This window comes from Cyprinodon variegatus, unplaced genomic scaffold (genome assembly GCF_000732505.1).
Source record: "Cyprinodon variegatus isolate N-32 unplaced genomic scaffold, C_variegatus-1.0 Scaffold131, whole genome shotgun sequence".
Lineage (NCBI taxonomy): Eukaryota > Metazoa > Chordata > Actinopteri > Cyprinodontiformes > Cyprinodontidae > Cyprinodon > Cyprinodon variegatus.
The window spans coordinates 1,163,141-1,188,084 of NW_015150584.1; the positions used below are offsets into that span (position 1 = coordinate 1,163,141).

The window sequence follows — 24,944 nt, forward strand, 5'->3', positions numbered from 1 at the left end:
TCCTGATTGGCCAAACGGCAGCACGCGGACGCAGAGAGCTCGTCTAGACATGACAGGAGGAAGCACTCTAACATTTAAAAACAAAACCGGAAGGAAGGACAGGTTGCAAACAGCAGTTTTTTTCGATCGATATATTCATAGGTATGGTATTTGAGCGTTTTTATATCTCGTATAATTAATAATCAGCATAGATTTTCCAAATACCTATCTTTAATTAAAAAAAAGAGAAAAAAAAGGAATTCATAAGTGTGTTCGCGTAAAAGTTGACGCAGTGACAGCTCTTTCGTTTTTATCAATCTCTGTTTGACAAAAGTTGGGGGGAAACAACCTTACGCTAATAAACAAGAATGATAAAAATGCTGTACGTCTACATTTCGCACTGATGTACGAAACCAAAGTAAAATTGCTGACTGATCTATTAAAGCGCACTGGACACAAAGTCCTTAAGTAAAAATAGGCAAAATATTATGTGTTATTAAAGTGCAAACATTATAAAAAGAGGTAAATAAGATTTATCAAATATATTCATCTTAACTCATATTACTTATACTCTATAAATATTTTGGGTATAAAAATAAAAAGGTGAATGTTGCATTCCTACGACTGCACTAAATAGCACTCTATGTCGGGTCCTGCTGAATTTAGTTGAAATAAAATATACTGGTCTACTTTCTGTTTTTGTAGTGATATTTCTTTTTTTCTTGGAAGAGTGGAACAAAACATACGGGGAATTGCTTGCTTTTGCCACATCTGTCAACATATATCGATTAAATCTGGTTTATCAGTAACTTTTTGCCTAAGAAGTAAACAAAAAAGAAGTGACTGGCCCTTAAGTGAAAGGTGACCTGTTAGAGCCATCATGGAGCTGAAAGTTACGCACCATAAACAGAAGTTGTTCTTTACTTAAAGAAAGGAATTGCTCTTGGATGCAGAAGGACATATTGCGTACTCACTGGATAATAACAACCCTTCCTCTTGTTTCATCCTAAGGTAAATGTTTCAGACAGTGGGGCTGTGTTGAGATACTCTCTTCTTTTTATGCGTTGTGGAGAAAGAGTATTTGCTCCCATGGTTTCTTTTGCCTTTTGTCAACTTAAATATTTCTCATCACTAAATAAATTTGTCCTGCAAAGATAGCCTTATCCCATTCTTGTAGGCAACAGTTGTCTGATTGTGGTTTCCATGTTTTGTGTCTCTTTGCCCCACTTTTCTTTGCAGATGTTTAATTTAACAATTGTCTGTTTATGGTCATGCCTAGCATCTCAACTGGATTTAACTCTAGATTTTGACTTGGCCACCCCAAAACCTTTATTTTGAGTAAATCAGAGGAGGACTTGCTGGTGCAGTCATGATCATTGTCCTGCCAAATAACCTAACTGCATTCAGGCATAGGGTAACAATTTATTGAACAGATATTCCTCAATTTTTTTTTAGCTTGAGAAAAAACACAAATATTGTACAAAAATAATGATGAATTAATTGAACTGCTTATGAAAGTCGTTAGGGTCCTGACATTTTTGGGACAGATTTTACCAGCACAGCCAAGGGTGATTAGTGCCTTAGCTAAGGAAACCCATAGTAGCATCTGGATGACAACATGATTATTATTGTAAAAGAATGCAGGTGTTACTTTCTGATATTAAGGTTTGTTTAAAGATCTAAAACATTAAAGACTGACGAGTCAAGAAAATATTCATAATTATATCCTAAATGACAGAAAATATGGTTTTAGATGTCAAACAGTTTGTGACTTGGAATTATTAATACACATATATTTTACCAAGCTTTATCTGGTTAAAAATAAAAAGAATATAAGAAAAAAGTGATGACGGTTTAATATTTCAATAACATTTGGGTGTGTAAAACTCTGACATTTTTATTTTAGAATTGTTAAATTCTTCATTTGTTTATGAATTTGCTGGAAAACCGGTCGTTGTTGCATCAAATTAAAATCATAATCTGATACAGGGAAGATATTTGCTGCACATAACATTTAAACAGAATCCCAACTCCAAAAATCTGAACTGTTCCTTTGTGGCCTGTGCCATATCTAAAAAAAACTGGCTGATAGAAGAGGATTAAATTACAAGAAGTAGAAAGTAACGCACTTTGAAAAACCTTTTTCCATTGTTTTTGTTCTATCAAGAAAATCATCTGAAAGATGCAAACATATTACATAAAATCATAGTAATATATCAAAAGACTACATGTGAACGTCTTCTGTAACCTCTGTAACTGTTTGTATAAGCCTCTGTTCCTTACATTACAGGGAGCTATCTGATTTTGATTTCAGATTAACCTTTTTGCTATGTCTCTGCAAACAAAACAACCAAAATAATATTAAAATAACTGACAGATAACGTAAGCAACATTCATTTTGTTACTTTGCCCCTTCATTCAGATTTTCCACACATTTCATTCACAACTTTAACCTTAATACTAGAGCTGGGCAATGAATTGCAATTCTCAATTTTATTCACATTCCACTTAACAAGAGAAAAACTAAGGTTCTAACTGCAGCCCATTAAGTGGAAGTAAATGAGGTGGGATTGGTGCCACGTAGAAGGTAAGAGAGAGTTGCAGCTAGCAGGCAGAGCCATGCATGATAGTATGCAAGATCTTTTTCACTGAAAGGTTACAGTAAAGTCCTACATCAATGGATTCCGGAAAAGCAAGCTTTCTAGGTCATAAATAAACTGAAACCCTTGATAGAAACATCTGCATCCTTGCGCTTAGTGCAAAGGAAAATAGCAAGGGAATGGTAATATTGGTTGAAAATAATTGCAAATTTGATTTTTGGCAAAATTGTTCTGCCCTACTTATAAAGAAGTTGCTTCCCCCAGTTACATCATTAGAAGGGCAGTAGTGTGCCAACTAGGGTTAGAGGATATAGTTTACCTCAAATAACATTTTGTGTAATGATTGTTTTTTTTTTATTATTAAAAAAAAACAACTATCCAGAAATATGCCTAATTTCATCATGAAAGCTAAGATATCCCAATAAGCACACCCTGGTAAACACTCTTTCTCCTTTGGCCATCCCTGGACTGGACATAATGTTATGGTTAATTAAGTTAATCTCTGCTCGATATGAAAGAGTAGAAAAGAGAGTAGAAATGGCAGGGAATTAGAGAAACACACAGGGGAGGGTGCAAGCGAAGAGCTAAAAGGGTCACGCTGAGATGGCTGATTGCTCCCCAGAGAGGTAGAGGAGAGGGGTGGGGGCAATCCAAGCAGATGGAAAAGGGTGGATGCTGTCAGATGTGTGGTCCTTTTAGGTGGTGACTGCATTGTTCCTTTTGTTAGGTTTTTCTCTATAGCTTATGTGAAATAAGATCATGCTGTCTCATGCAAAATTCACTTCAACTAATTGGATGAGTCTTATTCTGATATCTAGAACACATGTAAGAGTTTATATTTACTATAATTTAAAAACAGGCTAGCATAGCTATTTTCTTTGTTTGAATATTTAGGTTACTTCATTATAATTTAAAATTTTATTAAATGCAGGATATCCCACTAAATAACCATGTATAATTATATTTCAACCTCTGTACTATAAGAATAGCAGGAATTATTTTATAAACTCATTGCTTTTTTTCATTGAATCCTATGATATAATTCCACCTCTAAATAACCTGAAAGTTTCTTAATATTCCTTTATGTAGAGGAGCAGGTAATCTGCAGAATGCGTGTGTTTGTGTCTTGGAGGAGGGCGGTTAAAGCATGTGTGTTTCAGCGAGTAGTCTGGGAGCAGCTGGGCAGGGCAGGGCTCTCGGGCCAATGACATCATCCACCACGGAGGAGAGACAGTCAAAAGCACATCTATCCCCAGGAAGGGAGAGGAAGCGGGCCCATTTAGATCAGGAGGAGGAGAGCAGCAGCAGCAGCATGAGAGCGGGACAGTGTCATAGCGGCGGAGGTGCACACAGCACTAAAGTGTCTTTGACAAGGATATAGGACTCAGCTGGGGAAATTGTTTTCTTCTGGTTTCTCCTCTGCTTCCATTGCTCCGTCCCTCCCCCCTCCCCTTACCCTTCTCCCCTCTATCTTCTGAAAGTTATCCTCTCTCTCAGCTTCTGCTTCAGGCGGCTCCTCCGGGCATGCTCCTTAAGCCAAAGTATGACCGCTTTCGCAATGAGTCTGTAACCTCCTCCGATGACCTGATGCAGAGCTTAACCATGAGCAGCAAAGTAGTGGCCACACCGGTGGTCTCCTCCTCCGCGCAGAGTCTGCCTCTGCCTCCTTTGCCTCCTTTGGATCCCAGTGCTCGGTCCTCCTCATCTGCAGGGGCTGCAGCCCTGGCAGACTCCCCCTGCCTAGATGGGGAACAAGAGGTCACCACAACCTTCTGCATGCTCATCCCCAGGATGCCCCAATGGAAGTTCTCCAATTCCTTGCTCAGCAGGAGCCCATCCAGCTCTAGCAAGGACTCAACCAAGACAGCTTCCTCCCAGGGCTCAGTCTCCTCATCATCAAGCAGGATCAGCGGGGCAAGCTCAGCCAGTGGCCCCGTGGCCAGCCTTGCGGCCGTACTAAACTCTTGTGACCCTGTCTGTGTCACCCCCTGTTCCTTACAGGCCATCCGAGGGCAGCGGGCAGTAGCAGCAGCTGCACCCTCTGGCAGTCCAGGAGGACAAGGCTTTGGGGTCGCAGCAGAGGTCATGGTGAGCCCCAGTGTTTCCAGCAGCTCCAGATCAGGAATGAATCGCAGGACAAGGGTTGAAGGCATGTGGCTGGGGGGAGAGGACCTCCATACGAAGGGCAGCTTCATCCACAAACCCTCTCAGGGTTGGCTGCACCCTGACAAGAAAATTGTGGGGCAAGGAGCTTCTTACATTGTCAGGGTAAGTACATATGAAATAAAAAAAGAAATAAAAAGAAATATCTAGTTTAGCAGGTATAGGAATGATTATTGTAGTGATGATCTAATCTGTTTCTACCTGGCTGATGTAAATGTTTCTCATTTATGCATCAAAGCATGCCACCCTAACCATCACCCATCAATGTGCTTATACACAAAAAGTAATGCAAGTGTTTAAAAAAAAAATCTAAAGAAAATTTAAAAAGAAAAAAAGAAAATTGGATGATTTTGAAGCAAAAAACAAAATTCCATCTTTAAAGTAACACTCCCCTGGGAAAAAAATAAAATCTAGGCTGCAAGCCTTTAGGTTTTATTCCTCCGAATGTGAAAAAAAACAAGCAAACAAAAGCATCACAACAGCAGGCAGTTTGTTATGCAGCTCATGTGGCAGTGCCGAGGGAATAGATAATTTCATCCAAATAGACGGCTGGTGTTGCTGGTTAAGAGGCTGGATCATGACTGCACTCAGGCGTCAGGGAGGGGAAAAATAAACCATAAAATTATGTGTCCTAACTGTGGAAACTATTGTTATTCAGCCACACTTCACTTTGTTCAGCCAGTAAATATGGTGTTTGTCACACTGTATTTAAAACAAAAGATGTTTATGGAGCTTACAATCTGACTGACTTTGATCAGACACTGTGGAAGAGGTTCTCTTTGAATTTGTTTTCATTTATTTGTATGTGTGCTGGGAATGTAAAGATTTCATACCGGAATTTTTTTCTCTAATCATCTGAAATATGAGTCTCCTTATTTGTTTAGGAAGGGGGATAATGTATACCTTAAAGAATAAAAAACGTGCTAGTTTTAATAACAATGAGCGAAATCAGCTACATGAAGTAATTGCCAGATGATAAATCTCATAAATCCGATGGTTCTGAATGCATTATCAGTTGCTTATGTTTATTATTCAGTGATGCCCATGGCGTCCTCCTTGATGACTCTTCACCTCTGCTCTCTCCCCCTCATCCTCAAACTTAATGACACGGCTCTTGATTACTGCAGTCTGGAGCCCCAAGCGCATTTTCTAATGACATTACGTGAGCACCATTCAGTCCTATATTCAATTACATGTAATCACAGTCATTTGCCTCATGTGACGAGGATGAGGCAGTTGGATCAGTTGCAGAGGAGGTCTGAATGTTTTATAGAAGGAATTTCTCATCCCAATGCTCTGCTTTCTGAGCCTGGTATGGAGGGCTCTTCTTATCTCTGATCGACGTCTCTGTTGATGATCCAAGAGTGTTTCTAAGAGCTTGTTGTTGTCACTCATTAGCGTGATGTGATCCTGACGGAGGACATATAAGAGGCAATTTAGAAAATAGGAGGATTTATTACCTACTATATGCATTTCAATTCATGCATAAGTGTCAGAGTGACAACAAATCTGTTTTTCTCTTTAACCGCCACAGTTAGCATCTTTCTCTCGGTTTCTGTTCCTAAATATTGAGTTATTCATTCATATGCGGATGTCCAGCCTTTTTCTTGGCAGACATTTGGGTTTTCTTAGTAATGTGTTTATATCTTCCTGGTGTCCACTTAGATATGCCACGTGCTGTGTCTCCCCTGCATCTGCCATCTCTGTTAGCCAGAGCACTGCAGCAGCCATTAAAACAAGCACTGCAGCTGCCAGAGCGGCTATCATCAATACACATGCATCAAACTGTTTTTATGCTGTTTCATTACAATTTTTTTCTTAGCTGTCATATTATGCACAAGAGTCGCATTTAAAGCGACCTATGCAGTGTAAAAAAATATTTTACCCCCCACTCAGAAGAAACAAAAAATGCTTGTTTATCTGACATTATGCAACAGATATTGTTGTTCTTGTTGTTGCACTGCCTCAGCATATGAATTATGACTTCCTGGCTTAACAAACAATACAGCTACAAGGATGTATCTCAAAGGGAAGACAGCTACAACAGAATTTAACAAGAGGATGCTTGTATTGTTACATTTCAAAGCAATGCATCTTGAAAACCTTGCATACCTTGTACATTTGTGCTTTATCCCGAAAGGACAACATGAGGATGATAGAGAAAGGTTGGGGGTGTGGAGATTGTTGCATCAGCAGATGAAAAAAAAAAGAACAATCTTCTTGATGGAAAACTTCCCTTAAGCCAAAATCTTATTAGAAAGCTCATTAAGCTTATTTAGACTCAGGGGTTCTGTTTGTGCTGCTTAGACTCTGCTGGTTTGCTATTTGTTGCAAAGAAATGCTTTTTTCCTTAACCACACCACCTTGAAAAACCATTCATTTCCCTTGGACCTGTATACATCCACAAACGTCAATGTCCTGTATGTTGTTGAGGATTTATGTCTAAAACACAGCAAGATAAAAAAAAAACAAAAGGTTGGTTTTTAGATTGTTGCCTGACTGTATATTTTGGGGGACCTTTTCTGAGTTGCAGCCATTTGCAGCCTGTAGGAGGGTTTTTCTTCCATAATTGCCCTGCATTTAACCCCGTCATCTTTCTATCAACTGACCACCATATTTTCAGCATGAGCATGGTGTTTTTGTTTTTCCATCAGACTGAATGCTTTGCATGTTGATCCAAAGTTCATTGGTGAAATGTGACTGGAGAACCTTTTCCCAAATACTAGATTTCTTCAGAAACAGCTTTAGAGATTTGTGAAATGCTCAACCGATGGTTTCCTGTTGACAGATTCTCCTATAAGGGTTATGGATTTCTTCACCTCCCACAAAAGGACTCTTGACTGCTTTTTTGATCAAGTTTTTCTTTGCACAAGCTATAAGTTTCATGGTACAGCATTTTCTTGTTGGTTTGTTGTGCCATACCCTTTGCAACCTTGTAGGGTATTGATTTATAATTTGTGAGATTTCAAAATGTATTGTTTAGAAACCAACCTTGTTTTAAATGGTAAATGGTAAATGGCCTGTACTTATATAGTGTTTTTTAAAGTCAGAAGACTTGACCAAAGCTCTTTACACTACATTAAGTCATTAACACACACGCATACACACTGATGGTGGTAAGCTACATTGTAGCCACAGCTGCCCTGGGGCTCACTGACAGAAGCGAGGCTGCCGTACACTGGTGCAACCAGTTCCTCCAACCGCCATCAGTAGGCAGTGCAGGGGAAGTGTCTTGCCCAAGGACACAATGACACTTAAAGCTGGAGTCGGGGTCGCACTGACAACCCATCCAGTTGCAGGGAACACTCCTGTACATCCGCCATCACTGTCGCCCAACGTCTTTTCTGCTTTTTACCTGTCTGTTGTGTTATTTTTGTCTCTGCTATGTTATTTGTTCATCACTGTCCTCTAAGGCCTTTACAGAATAGCTAGATTTGTGTTAAAATAAATTTGGACTGTTATTGGAGATTTTCAGATTAAAGCCAATTGACCTGAAAGTAATTGCATCCAAAATAGTTTGTTGTTTTTTCTTCTCCTAAAAATGAAGTGAATGTACATTTTTTCTTTCCATGTAATAATGCAATGATAACTAGAGATGCACTGGTCCACAGTTTTTCACATTCAATATTTGAATTTGTATATCCATACATCCCAATCCTTTTCTCATACCAGAACTTTTCTTTAATGTTCTCACCATTATTGGTGATTTTGTGAGACACTGCCATTAGCTCATCTTTACATGCATGTATAATATGTACGAATATACACATGGGTATCCCAAAAGGTAACTTAGAGTCAAAAAGCATGTCATTAAAACAATAAATCATCTTAACAGGACAAAGTCCATCCTGAAAACCACTAGAGTTCAAATTTTCTGTACTTATGTCAAAGATAAATGCTCATTAGAAGGTAAACATTCTTGTTGTGTAAGATATTCTTAAACTAACTTAAATGTATTATAGATATAGACAGAATACCTTTGCCGCTATTATCAGGTCCATTTTACCAAATAGTTTTACAGATATTAATGTTTACAGTGCATCTCTATTGGAAATAATTACATAAATTGAGAATTATGGTTTTAAGGAAGTATGAATACTTTTATAAGGTACTGTATGAAACAAAAAATGACACAGGGTTTACTTAATGCAACACCTAAACGGTGGGATTTGGCCCAAATAATTGTAGCAGACAAACAGAAATTCACAGATTTTGCTCCCTTTAAGGGAGTAATAATAAATGCTTTCCCACTTGCACTACCTGTAGGATCAAACTCCCTCCCACATACTGTAAAGGTCTCCCCCGAGGGCCCTGAAGCTGCAATTTGTGCACAGTCTGGAGCTTAGTGATGCTAATCTAGTCAAAGTGCCGTTAGCTCCCTTATTTGACAGCCATTAGGGCACAGCAGTGGTAGAGGCATGCTTTAATGGTTAGTCTTTGGATATAAAATGACATCTGAATGGGAGTGATGATTAAACCTTTTTTCTTTGTAGTACATGGGTTGCATTGAGGTGCTGAAGTCAATGCGCTCCCTGGACTTTAATACACGGACTCAGGTGACAAGGTAAGCCAGCAACTATCTTTACTGAATATGGTGAGTCAGGAGAATTCAATCTAAGATGTAGAGCGTTTATTTACACGTCCATGGCTGTAATATTTAATAAGGCAAGTGGTTAGAGCCAAGTGCTAAATTTATTCTAAAAGCAAATACTTAAATATGCATACTAATGGTGGAGTTTTTTTTATGAATGTATATGTTACCTATTTTAATTACCATAACTGAAGTCATTTAGCTTTTGGCAGCTTCCCTTAAATATTCTGCATAAGCAAGAATCTACAAGAATACCAGACAACATTCCCGAAGTATGAAACTATTTCAAAAAAGAAGTCCTGTTTGGTGTCTGCCAGAGTTCAGAGACAACCGCCGCTGTTTTACTTATGAGGAGTTCAGACTTGAAACTCTTTGCATGTGAGTTTCATTCTTTTTTCCTGCATTGCATGTGATCTTGTTGTCATCCTCAACCTCAGAGAAGCAGCACTCCCCCCCACCCCCCCACCCCTTCGCTCCTCCTCTCCTTCTGTCTCTCCTCCCCTACCTCTCTCTCCCTCCATCTCCCTTTCACAATCGATTGTTAGTAATCTGAGCCTACCATGCATCCAAAGCTTAAGTGCAATGGGAGAGGAGGAGAAGGAAGATGCATCAGAGATGGAGTGATAGAAAAAGGAGATCTATAATTGATGATGTTTGCTAATGACAGTGGAAAGCTGCAGTGGTCTCTGTGAACGCACCCTGTTGGATAATGTGTTTGGCTGCAAGTTTTTGAGAGACTGGAGGAGGTTAAAGGGGATCAAAACAAAGCAGCAAAGGAAAAGAAACCGACATGAACCATACTGCAGCTGTTCAGGCTGCTTATGGTTTTGTGCACCAATTCTAACTTCTGAGCTTTATTTCCCTTTTGTGTTGTTACTAAATTTGCTTGCTAAGATCAGCATAAATGAGTAAAACATTAAGTAAAAAAAATGCCTCCTTGATTCTGGCAGCACAGTGCCATGCAAAATAAATGTCACCTCTTTATCAACATTAGTAAATAAACAGCATCATGAGAAAGAGGGAAATAACCAGTCAGGTTGGAAATGAGCTGTGAAGGAGCTTGAAGCTGGATTAAGTTACAAGAAAGGGCGCTGTTTGTTTTCTTCCCATCATAACTTAAGAGAATGACAAAATGAAGAATTCATGGCCCACGCAATGATTAAATTAGCAATCAAAAGATGACTTCATGTTAACTCTGGAGAGCTGCAGAGATTCACAGCTTGGGTAGAATAATATGATTACAGTACAGTATTCTACAAGTACAACAGCCTACAAGAAAAACAATGTTTTTTAAAGTAAGGCATCAGCTTTTTTTGTGTGGCAAAAGTCAGGTTGGAGACATAAAATACCTAAATGCAGGTGTTTCGTCAGATAAAATACATTGAGACAAGCACTGCATGTCACAGTGAACACACCATCCTAAAACCGAATCATGGTAATGGCAATATTATGTGTTGGAGATGCTTTTTTTTTATTAGCAGCCACAAAAGAGTTGGTTAGAGTTGATAGGAAGAGAGTTCTAGATATACATGATCCTGAAAAAAAGTCTTTAAGGCTGCAAAAGTCTTAAGACAGAGTATTTACTTTCAGCAGAACAAACTTAAACATAGAGCAAGACCTAAAATAAAAACAGTGTTTGAGTTACTAAGATAAACTCCAACAGTTAATTCAGCCGAGGGTCTGTGGAAAGACTTAAGATTTATCTTTACAGACAGCTTGAGATATAATGCAAATAGATCAGAGGAGAGAAAAACTAGATGTGCAAGACTGGAATAGAGAAGGAGCTTCTTATAGTGGAAAGTGGTTCTACAAAGTACTGACTACTGAGGGTGAACAGAAATATATGCAAGACATTCACTTTTTCCTCAGATTCACAATTATGCATGATGTTATGCATTTTTTGTATGTCAGTCAGATAAAAAGCTATAGTAGTGAGAAAATGTGCATAGGTTTAATTAGTGTAAATAATTATGCAATAAACTGTGTTTGACCTATTTTCCCATCCACATAATTTACGTGATATTGATTATGTAGTGTAAAATATAGTGAAGCAATTCAAAAGTGTACTTTTCACTCTAAAACCTGTATTAGCTTATAAACAAGATATTTGTTTATTACAGCTTTTAAATTTGACGGAGTTGCCGTTTCCCTACAGGGCTTTCAGTCATGCTGTTTAAAATAACATTGTTTATAACGCAGCTCAGCGTTTAGATACCAGGATGGACAGGAAAGACCAGGACTGCAGACAATAACAACAACAGCGCGTCTCTCTTTCTCTCCCCCTCCTCCTCCCTCTGCTTTCATCAGCATGAGTCATTTGAATGTGGTGGTGTTTTTCAAAAATCCCTGAGAAGACCTTCACATGAGACCAGGCCCGGGACGCTGCTTTTTAAATATTTAAGCCACTGAATAGGGCCATGCGGGCAGGTTGATTTCAGTCCCTGCTGTTCCCTCTCAGTTATATCGCAAACTCCAGCTTCCAAGCTACATTCTGCCTAATCCACACCATCAGAGACACACTGGGATTTCTGGCTTTAAGTACCCCTTACAGGCTGCCATTCCCATAGGTTTTAGCTGTCCCACTGCAGGATTGATGCAATTCTGCAAAGACAGATTCCTTGTGCGAATATAAACATAGTTAGAATGTGCCTGCTGTGCATGACCTCATAGCAGTATTTTTTCTGTAATCCTACACAGTCGTTAAAGACACATTTTACAGATCAGTTTGTGAACAATATAGCAGAAAAAAAAATGTTGACTGTTGAATTTTAACAGATCTATGCAATTTGGAGTTAGGAAACAGGCATGTCTACAAGTCATACCCTGCATTTCCTCATAATTTACAGTTCAACAGTTCTCTTTATACTTGAAACACATTTCTTTGAGTTATGAGTAGCTGGTACTCAATGGTCAGCATTGTCTTTAATGTGACCTGCATCCTTTTTTCTCATTCTTTTAATCAGGGAAGCCATCAACAGACTTTGTGAGGCAGTGCCTGGAGGAAAGGGGGCTTGGAGGAAAAAGGTCAGTGGTAAACAGTAATCTACTATAAATATGTAGCAGTGTCATGTGCTTATGATAAGTAGTGTTTTAGATTGTTTTAACTACTTACTTAAAAGAATAAAATGAATAATTGATGGAGGTAACGATCATTAGGAAGTCCAAACAAACGCCTACAGCTATATTTTATGTTTCACCAACATCTGCAGGTGAAACATAAAAAACAGCTAATGTGACAAACTGTATCATTTCAAGACATAATCCTTGTCTGGCCAAACCTTATTATTTTCCTTTTTTTTTAGTAACTCTTTTGGCCAACTTTCACACCAGTTTGTATGAGATTTAATTCATAAATACCGATTAAAGAGTTCCAAATTTTTTTGACAAGACTGTAAGAAGTTATTCATAAAAGCAAGAAAACTTATATCTGAGGATCCAAGATTTCTGTCCAACAATAAAAAAAATGTGAATGTTTTTTTAACATTTAGGTACCAAGCAAAGCTCTGCAGTCAGTCATGGGAAAGAGTAACCTGCGATTTGCAGGCATGAGCATCGCTGTGAATATTTCTATAGATGGCCTTGGCCTGCTCATCCCAACTACACGACAGGTAAGATCCTCTATGATTAATACAAGCTTAAATCTGATCGTTGCTTTACTTTTGAAATGTTGCTCCCTAATGCTGAAATTACACCCAGCTTTCCTGCATTTTAAGATCAAGGATGCAAAATGTGAACTACACAGAACCCTTTTTCATCTAGACCATGCTGGAAACCTGAACAGTGATTTTAGCCTGATGTTTAATGCCACACATCTGGAGAAACAAAAACATAACCACACATTGCCCTATCTTAACACTTATTTGGGTTCTGAATTTCTTTCCCCACTCAGACATACAGAATAGAATAGAATTCAACTTTATTGTCATTACACTGTCACAAGTATAAAACAACGAAATGTAGTTTGCATCTATCCAGAAGTGCTATACAGGATTAAAAATATTTATTTACATGTAGAGACATTGAATGCATGGACTATAAATGGTATACATAGACAGAGAGTAATTGTAAGAGGCTATAAATAAATAAATATGGAAGCAATATACAGATTATACTGGAAAGTTACCACATGTATTATATATATGTATATTATTGGTGTTATAATAAAGGATAAATAATGACAGATAGTAGCAGATAAAAGATTTACAGATTACTTACAGCTATTGTTGAGAAGTATGTGTAAGTGGTGTTTGATCTGTAGGTTGTTTTCCATAGAACTCTATCACACTGAGCTCCAGAGTGCCTTAAAGTTGTGCATTTACTGTAGATCGTTGCTTTCTATTACTAGGAAAAATGTGGTTGTTGCATAATAATGTACACAACTGCACGAATATATTAGGAAGACATGATTGTTAAATTTGCTATCTTTACATCTTAAAGCTATGTGTATGTTGTAGGTGATTGCGCACCATCCCATGCAGTCCATCTCATTTGCCTCTGGAGGAGACACAGTAAGTAAAGCAATTTTAACCCTCCCAAACGTCTCTGCTATTTGACATTTTTTTAATCTTTAAAAACAACATCAGTTATATTTCACTGCTTTCCAATCTTGTGACCCAAAAAATCAATAAATCTATTTAAAGACCTCTGATTTATGTTTGGTCTAATTGGACTTTCCATTTTCTTTGCTGCAGGACACACCAGATTATGTTGCATATGTAGCCAAAGACCCAGTAAATCAAAGAGGTAAGCTGTTTACATGTACTTTTGCTATTTTGCTTTTATTTAATGGTATGAATCCTCACTGTTATATTTCACATAGAGATGATATGTTTATTTTGTTTTTATTTTCTGCATGGATTAATAATCTTTAGGATTTTTTTTTTTACAGCATGTCACATCTTGGAGTGTTCGGATGGTTTGGCCCAAAGTGTCATCAGCACCATTGGCCAGGCTTTTGAGCTGCAGTTCAAACAGTATCTCCACAGTCCTCCTAAAACCATTTCATCTGCAGAGAGGTAACATAGTCAACTGTACGCATGAACCGATGAATGAGAAAACAAACATTGAAGAAACTTAAATAATAGACTTTGCAGGACTGCATGCTGCATAAAGTTTTTTTTAATTATTTTAATCTGTTAGTTCTTCCACTCTTGTGTTAGTTTAAAGTTATTTTAAAACTGTGAATATTCAGATTTTTTTTCACACGTTGGGCAAGAATTAAATTGAGTGATGCTTTATCAGATGCATGAGTTTAATATGCATTTGACTGCAGGCCTATTCGGACAGAGGAGCCAGTGTGGGGTGAGGATGAAGATGCATCTGAGCACGACTACTACAACAGCATCCCTGGAAAGGAGCCTCCGGTTGGAGGAGTGGTGGACTCCAGGCTGAAGCCCAGCGGGGCCCTCCTGGGTCACATCCACACTCAGCCACAGAACAAGACAGGAACTCAGGTGAGATCCATGGCTGTGGAAACATTATTCCACCGCATTGGGGGATTTGGGTACAGTTTTGTAATTCTTTGTACCGGTATATGCACTGAACAGTCCAACAATATGCTTGGATACAGCACTCTGTGAACAAACAGCTGTTTTAGAGATGAACTTTGGTCTTTTTTGATAAAGTTTCCTTTTTTTGTATTCAGTATTTGATTGAAGCAGCCAGCAGTGTCATATCCTGCAATCTAATAGTTGCTCTATAAAGTACATCTGGACTTTATCATCTGGTCTATGATGACACTTTATTCGAGGAAGTCAGAGGGTGTCAGGCTTCGGATCCCTCAAACAAGAGACTAATGTGTTTGTCTGCTTCTTCCCCACAATATTCAAAGATAATTACACCACCGCCTCCCTAAATAAGCTATATAACCATCCTGATGTACCTGCACCATAACTATTAAAGACATGTATGATTACATTAAACCAGGAACCATTTAGTTCTCTATGCTGCTTGTTAATTGTATTTGGATGGGCCTTAGGGAATATTTAAGGACTGTGTGCCTGATCACTGTAATACATGGTGAAGACATAGCAAGTTTTTTCTGATTTTACAAAGTAAATCTTCACATGTGTTGTTTTATTGTGTTTGTCTTCACAGATGGGCTCACAGGGCAGGAGGGAGCAGGGATCCTACCAACCAGGTCAACTCTGTTATGAGCTGCACTGGGACACTGAGACCACCTGTAGCTCAGGTGAGACACCTTGTGGCAGAAAGTAGCAATTGCTGGTAAAGTTCTAGAAAACATTTTTTTATATCTAGGCATGATGTTGTGATTTTTTTTTTTTTTTTTTTTTTTTCCCCATGGAGTTAGGGAGTATTTATTTGTTAAGGTCCGATGGAAAGCAGACCTAGGTTTGATATCTGAAAAATCAGCTTTCCATCAATATACATTTGATCAAAATTAATTCATTATCTATATTGTCATTTTATATTTCTACAAAGCACCAGGTTGACTTAGATACATTTCTCTTTCATCAATCATCAATAAAAAAAAACATTTTTGTATTTGTTGTTTGCTATTAAGATTAGTTCTTAGGATCAGAGGCATTTAAAAGGTCAAAAGGAAAACAAAACAAAAATAATAAAATAAAATGAGTGAAATCCTCTTTCATAATGCTATATGTCACTTTATTCTTATAGTTTATATTTCATTTCCTATGACAGAAAAAAAAGATTTGTCTGGATTTTAAGTTTTAAATTTATAACATTTTTATGATGCCATAATTTTAAATGTGTATTAAAATAATATGTTGGTTTTAATGGAAATTTAGTTCAAATATTATGTATAAATTAAGTTTTTAAAGCTTTGGTTTAGCTGGATTTTGTTTTACTGGTTTCCAACAGATGGTTACCTGTGTGCTGATGGTCAGCCTCCAGCCAGCAAGGACTATGATGAGCATCAGTATGTAAACACACAGAGCCTGGAAAACCTTGAATCACTAACACATGGAGCAGATGGACACAGAGGCGCCAGGGCACATGACAGTCCTAAAAAAGACCTCTTTGATATGAGTGAGTCTTTAGATCGATCTATGATAGATAAACCTGGAGATAAGCTAAGGTGGAGAATTTGAAGATGAATACCTGCTGTCACTCCATAGGGCCATTCGAGGATGCGCTGAAGCTCCATGAGGCTTGTGGAGGAGCTGCTGGCTCCAGTGTATCAGGAGGCTCTGGCTCACAAGCTGGAGGAGGGGGGGTTCGAAACTTAGAGGACCAGTGGCCCAGTCCACCAAGACGCAGGGCCCCTGTGGCCCCAAATGAGGAGCAACTCCGCAGGGAGACGTGGTACCACAGCCGCATGAGTCGGAGAGATGCAGAGAAACTGCTGGTTCGAGATGGAGATTTCCTCGTCCGGGAGAGCACCACTAATACTGGGCAGTATGTACTAACAGGCATGCACTGTGGCCTGCCCAAACACCTGCTGCTAGTGGATCCAGAAGGAGTGGTAAGTCTGTTTCAGTTCATGTCAGTCCAATCTGATTTAAATAAACCTAAAACCTGCTTATCTATACATAGGTCAGAACGAAAGACATGCTGTTTGACAGCATAAGCCACCTTATAACGTACCACCTGCGGAACGAGTTGCCAATTGTTGCAGCAGAAAGCGAGCTCCATCTTAAACAGGCTGTCCGGAGGAAACCATGAGCATCATGTGTTGGCGTGAGATGGTAAACAATAGTATGTGTTTAAAAGCTGAGATCATAATTTCATTTATTTTTCTTTATATACAGATATTAGCTGCTTGTTACTGACACTCTTTTCATGTTTGACCGATCAGCTATTCAATTAGAGCAGCCATTGCTTCATATACATTGATTGTACACACAAAGATAGCCTTTAAAGATGCAAGGGAAAATAATCAGTCAAAATAAAAAGATAGCTCAGAAGCCCCAAAATAAGATTTTTTCAGTGCCTTGTTAAACTACTTATTTCCTCTGATTATTTGTTCACATTTCAAACGCAGACTTGAATTTAGACTTGATATTCCACAAAAGTCATCAAAGGAGACGACAAATTTTTTGTTAAATATTAGACTATTGTTTTGTATTTGTTTACTTTGGTGGAGAATATCTCTATCCGGGAATATTAAGGTTTTGCCAAAGGTTTTCAGTTGCTTTTACTCTGGACTTCTTTCAACAGTTGGTTTTAATGCCACTATGGCATCTTGGCCGGATCTAAGTCCTGCTTGGTGTTCACAATGCTGTTTGTTTTCTAATGTTCAGCAAAAACAAAAGATCATAGCCTTGATAATATAGCTGGATTAGATGATTTTCCTGATGAAGTCATTTGCTGGAATTTCTTTGGTAATATCAGAGAAAAAGAACCAAATATAAATGCAATTCTTTGGTGGAGCGTTTACCTTTTTGTATTAAATTTAAATGTATTCTGTTTTTTTTTTTCTGTTGCATTTCTATAAAATATTTTTAGTAATCATCATCTATTTCTCTTCTTCATTCTCCACAGCTGAAGTCCTCTGCACCCACGGACACATTGAGCCTAAAAAACTGGGTGGGTTTTTATCCTGAAAGGACACATACTACCTTGCCTACGATGTACTTTAAATGAAAGCAAAGAATCAAGTCAAGTTGTTTCAGTCCTCTGGCTGCCAGGGTACACCACATTTTGGATTATCGAGATAAACTCCTCAGCATGCAGACCTTAAGCAAACCACAATGCAGAATACCAACACCTCATCAGTAAACGTCCATAACTAAAGAGAAGTGCTTCTAAAAATCCACAACTACGCTGTTAGTGGCCTTTCCTTCTGCAAACCATGAACATCACCAGAACACAAACTGGAAGGGATTTGCTGGTGCAGATATCAAAGCAAGAGATGTCAGCTTTCAGATTGAAAAGTTAATTTCTATAAAGATGTCGGAAGGGACCGTTAATTGGTGGATGATGAGAAGCAGATCAAGGAAAGTCTCTTTTTGGGACATAACAACTGTTATTTGTAAATCGGTCTCCAGTATCTGAGAAGTCACTCAGATGCAAAGCTTTTGTATTTTCTCTTTTTGCCACCATATATAAAGAAAACATGAAGCTTTTCTACATTTTAAACTCCAGTTGATGTTCGTTGTCTCAGTTGCTGTTTGTAAGGAGTACCGCCTCCAGAGCAGACTTTACTAAGTGATGAATCCTAAATCCAGGGTCAAAGCTAACATCTTTGTTTTTAACTGACTACTACATCTCAATAAATTATATTACCAGAAACAATTTAATTTCATATTACAATTATAAAAGTGAAACTCATATATTCCATAGATATATCATATCTGAGCATTTATTTAGTTGATTTTACTGAATAAACCTTACAGCTAAGGAAATTACCAGAGAAATGCAGGGACTCATACTACTAATAAATTAAGAGCAAGAAATGTTATGACCATGTTATGTCACTTGCAACGATAAGACAAGACAGCTGAGCTACAGCTGGCCAGCAGATGGTTACTCCCCGCAAAGAGAATAGGGGATAAGAGTTTGTCTCTAAAGAAGCTAGTTGTTCACAGAGTGCTGTATCTAAGCATATTATTTGAAAATTCAGTGGAAGGAAAAAGTTTCATATTGTCTAGCCTCCTAAAAGAGAGACAAAGTTAGAAGCCTCCTCCCTGTGTTAAATGCGAGAATGACTGGACTGTTCTAATTGTAGGTCCCAGAGTCTGGAAGAAGAGTAAAGAGACAAAAGCTGCCTACGGTCCAGTGCAAAGTTTCCACAGCCAATGACTTAGGGTGTCATGTCATTTGCTTATGTTGGTGTACTCTGTTTTCTGAAGTCACTTGCCAATGTAGCCCTCTACCAGAAAATTTTAGAACACTCAATTGTTCCTCTTACTTAGCAGGAATTTTGTGCACACTGTGTAAAATGCCACACCAGACATAACTATAACACTGAGCTTATTTGGGCAAAAGACAAAAAAAACCCCGAAAGAATTGATGAGAAATTGTCAAAAGACGTATGAGACACATAGGAAACAACATTGGGGATGTGGGCCTCCTGAACATCTCAGTAAAGTAAGACACAGATCACATCCATGCCACTTCACATGGATGCAGTAATTCATATTAAAGGTGCATGACTGGACTTTTCTGCAGGTCAGCATCTCTATTTTAAAACCGTTTTTGTTTTTATTCTTATTTAGATTTCAAATTTTCGAGAAACATAATTTTAGGATCTCTGTTAACTGCATGACTTTTAGATAATGAACAGGAATGAAAATTTCTAAATTTCGGAGTTAAATGAACCTTTATGAGTTTTACTTTTTTAACTGAAATGAAATGAATGTTTCAAGTATTTGGTTATTTGTTAGGAGGGACCTGCACATGTTTTTTTTTTCCCCCAGTGCCTTAATAACTACACTGGCAGGCATTTGTCTCAGAGTGTATATAATGTGCAGTTCTGCCCTCATTGAAAAAGACTACATTTTCTTGCCATGCAAATAAAAAAAGAAAAGAAAGATGAGGATAATCAAGCTCATATGTTTGTTTGCAAACAGTGATGTAAGCTGTTCCAGTTTTCTGTTTGGTAATCACACTCTTTCCAATGTCTCATTATTAATCTGTTATGTGAGATCCTCAGAAAAGATGCCCTTTCCTTTTGTGTGTAACTGCTTGCTCTCCTCTGCTGTGATTAATGTTAAAATAGGGATATAGATGTGCAATTACTCATGTTGTCCCTGCTCAGGAAACTCATTAAATTGATAACCATGTTATTATTTCTATATTTAGGCTGTACACCTTTGTATTGCCTCCTCAGGCACACCAGGAAGTGGCTCAGCACCTTCCTATCCCTGTAGTACTTTAAGTTTTTCTGGTTGTTTGACAGATAAATGAGGTAAGCTACAGACTTTCATAGAGATCGGAAGTGAATAATTGTTTTCTTTTTCTCAGGAATTTCCCAGATTTTTTCCCCCCTTCTTTCTTAAGTTTAGTCAATAAATCAAATATGAAAGGGTATACATACAAGTGTGTGTTTTTAATTTTGAGCAGTTATCCCTGTCCTTTCACCGCATAACTCTTCACTATAACCCCCTAAAAAAGATGAGCAAAAAAAACATAAATAAATGCATCTTTTATTACAGAAGCATTATCTCAACTTTAAAAAATATTTTAAAAGATTTTCTGTTATAAAATTAAGTAAAAAAATATATATTTTTTTCATTTTGCTTTACAAAATACCTATTGTCACAGTTATTAGCTTACAGTTTAATAAGATAATTTACACAGCATTTTATAATAATCCCTTTTTCAACGTTTATAGGTGTCTAGATACATTTAATCTGACTTCCTTTTTTACTTCTATAAATATTAGATGATGGAGGCCTTTTCTTCATAATCAGACTTTAAAATGAGAACGACAGGAGAACATGTCATTTCAATATGTAGATGTGTGCTGATCTTCATAAATCATGAGATAATTGCAATAACTTAGATCCTCCACGTCTAGCAATGATTAAAAACATCTCTGAAAAGAATCAGGGGTGTTGCATTTCAACTACACATGCTAGAGAAAATATTCTTCCCTCTGACCATTACTAGCTTTATACCACTGGGACTGCCAGCTTTAGCAAGTTAGACTCAAATTAAGTGATAAACTCTCCCGCTAGTACTGATGTGAAATAATTGGTTTATATAAGGATCAGAGCCTATGTTTGATGTTATGTACGTTAGTAGACCTCTACTGCTGGTTAATCTTACACTGAAAGCCATTGTGTAATATTTAATAACATGATATAAAAATCACTTTGCATGCCAGAAAAAAATAGACAAATTCAGAAAGGAAATGCTAATCCAACATTACGGTGCTTTGCGAAAGCATTTCAGCCCCCTTGAACTTTTTGACTTTTTGCCACATTTCAGTTTTCAAACATGAAGATATAAAATTGTAATTTTGTAAAGAAGTGGAATGAAATGTTTTCGATATTTTTATAGGTTTTTTTTAACAAATAACAAACTAAAGATTGGGCTTTAAAAATTAATCGGACTCTTTATCTTCAGTACAGCAAACTCTGCAGAAGATCAGTTTGGCTCTCTGAATGACTGATGATGATAAATAGAATTCAGCTAAAGTATAAATGCACCTGCTCTGTGATAGTATCAGGGTTCTGTTTAAAGTTCAGAGAGCATCGTAAAGCACAAGAAAAACACCAGACAGGTCGAAGATACTGCTGTGCACAAGTTTATAGCCAGATTTGGATACAAAAATATATTTCCCAAGCCCTAAACATCCCAAGGAGCACTGTGCAAGGGATAATAGTGAAATGGAAGGAGACTGATCAGAAATACCGCCAAGAGGCCCATGATCACTCTGAATAAACTGCAGAGATCTACAGCTCATAACCCTGAACGCACAACAACCCAACTGTCAAACATGGTGGTGGCAGAATCATGGTTTGGGCCTTCTTTTCTTCAGGGACAGAGAAGATGGTTAAATTTGATGGGAAGATGGATGGAGCCAAATACTGGACTATGCTGGAAGAAAACCTGACACCTGACACTGGGATGGAGATTTATCTTTCAACCAGCCAATATTTTGAAACATAAAGACAAATCTACAATAGAATGACTCACAAATAAACATACCCCGGTGTTAGAATGGCCAATTTAAAGTCCAGACCTGAATCTAATCGAGAATCTGTGGCAAGAACTGCAAAATACGTTTCACAAACGCTCTCCATACAAGCTGTCTTGCAAGGAAGAATGGGAAAAAGTCAGTCTTTTTATGTGAAGAACTAATAGAGACATAACCCAAGCGACTTGCAGCTGTAGTTGCAGCAAACGGTGGCGCTATAAAGTATTAACTCAAGGGGGCTGAATAATTTTGCATACCAAATTTTTCAGTTTTTTATTTGTACAAAAAGTTTACAATATCCAATGCATTTCGTTCTATTTTATGATTGTGTCCCACTTGTTGATTCTTCACAAAAAAGTACAATTTTATATCTTTATATTTGAAGCCTAAAAAGTGGCAAAAAAGTTGACAAGTTCAATGGGCTAAATACTTTCAAAAATCACAGCAACACAATGTGAATGCCCTGACCTTATGTAGATAAAATGCCATTTTGCAAAGCTTAACAATGGGATTACTGATAAATTCCACTTCCCTGACTTAAAAAAAATGTACCTTTTTAATGTTTTGTTTTTTTATTATTTGATTGTTTTCATTTCTTTATGTAAGTTTATCCTTATAATTTAAAAGATTTTTTTTTTATATCCAATCAAAATAGTTGGTTGTGATTTGTTTTTGGGTGAAGAAAGAGCACAAAGTGTGACATGATTGTCTCTGTTTTTTTTACATTTAAAAATCAAAAACTTTTGTTAAGCATATATACATGAATGTATTCAGCTCTCCCGCTGAATATTAAAAACAACCACACTTTGCTCTAACTACAGTTGGACTGTAGAGATATTCTCTGCCACTTATACCTGCGTAGATATAAACATTTTGGCAAGTTTTATGCAAAATGGGTAAGCTCCGATGGACTGAATGAAAGCTGTCTGTGAGCAGCAGTTTTTAGCTGTTAAAGCCACTGATCCTCAGTGGGATTTAAGTCTGACAGCATTTGAGAGGGTTATTCTTACATAAGAATGTGGTTTGATCTGAACTATACTAGGGTTGTTGGATGGAAGTTAGATCTCTACTACATTTGGAGGCCTTTTGCAGGACAGGTTGTCATCCAGAATTACCCCGCATTAAGCTTCATCTTCTCGTCAGCTTTAAGGAGCTTTTACAGAGTTAACATACATGACTGCTGTTGGCTGATATTCTAGAGCCTTAAGAAAATAAATGATTTTTTAATAAAAAATATTACAAGCAGAGCATTTGTTTTCCTTTTTAATTATAACAACTTTGTGTAAAATCTTGTCACACAATCATGATCAAAATACCCACTCTGTATCTACATTTCTTCTATCATCAAATCATACAGATAAAAAAAGGCAACCCTTTTAATTCCCTTGACATTTGCTTTTCATGCAGGCATTAAATCTTTTAGGTTTAGGTTTTATATTATACACATGCAGCAATGTCCAACCACAGATTGGCTGTGTTTGGCTTTGTGATTGAGGTTTCTGTTATCTTGATTCTATGGATTAAAGCAATGGCGCTGCAGATGTGTTGTAGGGATGTGCAGAGACTTCAGTGTTCCTGCTGTGTCATCTTCAGGATTTGAAGCAGGAGACGTTGCACCTCTTCATCCATGCGACCCTGTTCAGTACAGTGGCAATGCCCATAACAAGGGAAACGTTATAATGTATACAAATCTCTGATTCAGTTACCTAAAGTAAAGTGTTAATATCTCACTCTTAGCTGAAGATATTGTGCTTTTTTAACCTCTACTGTATGTTATAGCCTATATTATGAGCAACATTAAATTATGAAAATGTAGGTGCCCTGCCCTGTTGATTTCTAAATGTATTATTTAGGATACTGCTGTTCAAGCATGGCGGTACATCGACATATTATATGTCAGTTAAAAACTAAAAAACTAAATCAACTCAGGTCATTTTGAGAGAAGACCAGGGAGTGGTTTACTAATCTTTTAAGCATAAATGGTAACACACTAATCAAAACAATAAATTGGTCTCTTGAGCCTGTCATTTTATTTCTTTCATTTTAAAAAGTTTTTTTTTTTTCAAATTGTAAGTCAACAATCCTTGTTCTTAGGGTTTTCTATATAAACATTGAATTATTATTTATCAATCCAACAAAGAATAAATGTGATGCAACCATTACTCATATCAAAGAGGAAAACCAGATCTGCCCAACTTAAAATATAAGAGTGAGCCATCTTTTATTGTATCTTGTGTGTACACATGTGTGTTCTCAACTGACCTGTACAGCTGCTAGTAAATGGGAGCGGTACACAGCCACAACTTGTTTGTGCTTTCTTTCCCAATCCTGCAAAAAGAACAGTGTTTTTGATCATTAATATACTGATAAGGCTGATGTTTTGTTTATTATTTGTGTCTATCAAATCTCTCCAAAGCAGCTTATGCAGCATAATCCAAATTGTATCTTTGCATGTATATTTTTTATAAATGTTATGCCATCAAAATATTTTACTGACCCTAAGAGTCTGGATTGTATGTAAAAGAAACATGTTGTGCACCCTCCAAACACCTTGTAGTCGAAGAGAAAGTCCACTGTTTACTACAATTCCTACATATGTCTGGGAATTATTAAAGGTCATAGCTGCAATTTTTTTAAAATCAATGGGCGAAAGGATGGGTAAACCCTGGACATGTCGCCAGTCTGATGCAGGGTAACACAGAGACACACAGAGACATGCAACAGTGCACACCCACACACTAAAACCGAAGGACAATTTAGATATCCCAATGTTTTTACTGTGGAAGAAGTACCTTGAAAAAACCCACGCATGCAGAGGGAGAACATACAAAGCCCATGCAGAAAGACCCCAGGCCGGGAATTGAACATTTTACTGAAAAACAATAACATGTAAATAATTGTTTTATACATTTTGACATGTCCCAAAAAAAAATAACATCTACTGCTGGTTACAATGCCAATGTCAACACGAAAGCAATTATAAGAATAGTAGCTACCGTATTTTCACGACTATAAGGCGCACTTAAACGTCTTTTTTTTC

General features: G+C 37.5%; 2 protein-coding genes across 5 annotated transcripts in view; one reads left to right on the forward strand and one right to left on the reverse strand.

The window, feature by feature from the left end:
- The first annotated feature begins 3,769 nt into the window (after positions 1 to 3,769).
- Positions 3,770 to 19,255, forward strand: shc2 (SHC (Src homology 2 domain containing) transforming protein 2). Of its 2 annotated transcripts, none has more exons than XM_015376212.1 (13): positions 3,770 to 4,847; positions 9,236 to 9,306; positions 12,297 to 12,357; positions 12,822 to 12,941; positions 13,788 to 13,841; positions 14,025 to 14,076; positions 14,222 to 14,348; positions 14,606 to 14,786; positions 15,430 to 15,523; positions 16,177 to 16,344; positions 16,434 to 16,780; positions 16,852 to 17,003; positions 17,800 to 19,255. In XM_015376212.1, exons 1-12 carry the CDS (start codon positions 4,104 to 4,106, stop codon positions 16,978 to 16,980), a joined length of 2,148 nt encoding a protein of 715 aa, XP_015231698.1. In that variant the 5' UTR covers positions 3,770 to 4,103; the 3' UTR covers positions 16,981 to 17,003; positions 17,800 to 19,255. The 2 variants fall into 2 exon arrangements, with proteins under 2 accessions (XP_015231698.1, XP_015231697.1); XM_015376211.1 differs by having other exon boundaries at positions 4,104 to 4,847; positions 16,852 to 17,013.
- An 862-nt stretch (positions 19,256 to 20,117) lies between these two features.
- LOC107085718 (ankyrin repeat domain-containing protein 24-like) overlaps positions 20,118 to 24,944 on the reverse strand; it is a 24,668-nt gene continuing 19,841 nt past the window's right edge. For all 3 annotated transcript variants that reach the window (XM_015376209.1, XM_015376207.1, XM_015376208.1), the window contains 2 exons: positions 24,167 to 24,232; positions 20,118 to 23,539 (listed from right to left, as the gene is read on the reverse strand). In XM_015376209.1, coding sequence (XP_015231695.1) covers positions 23,471 to 23,539; positions 24,167 to 24,232 — 135 coding nt within the window. In that variant the 3' untranslated portion in view covers positions 20,118 to 23,470. The remainder of the gene's footprint in view (positions 23,540 to 24,166; positions 24,233 to 24,944) is intronic.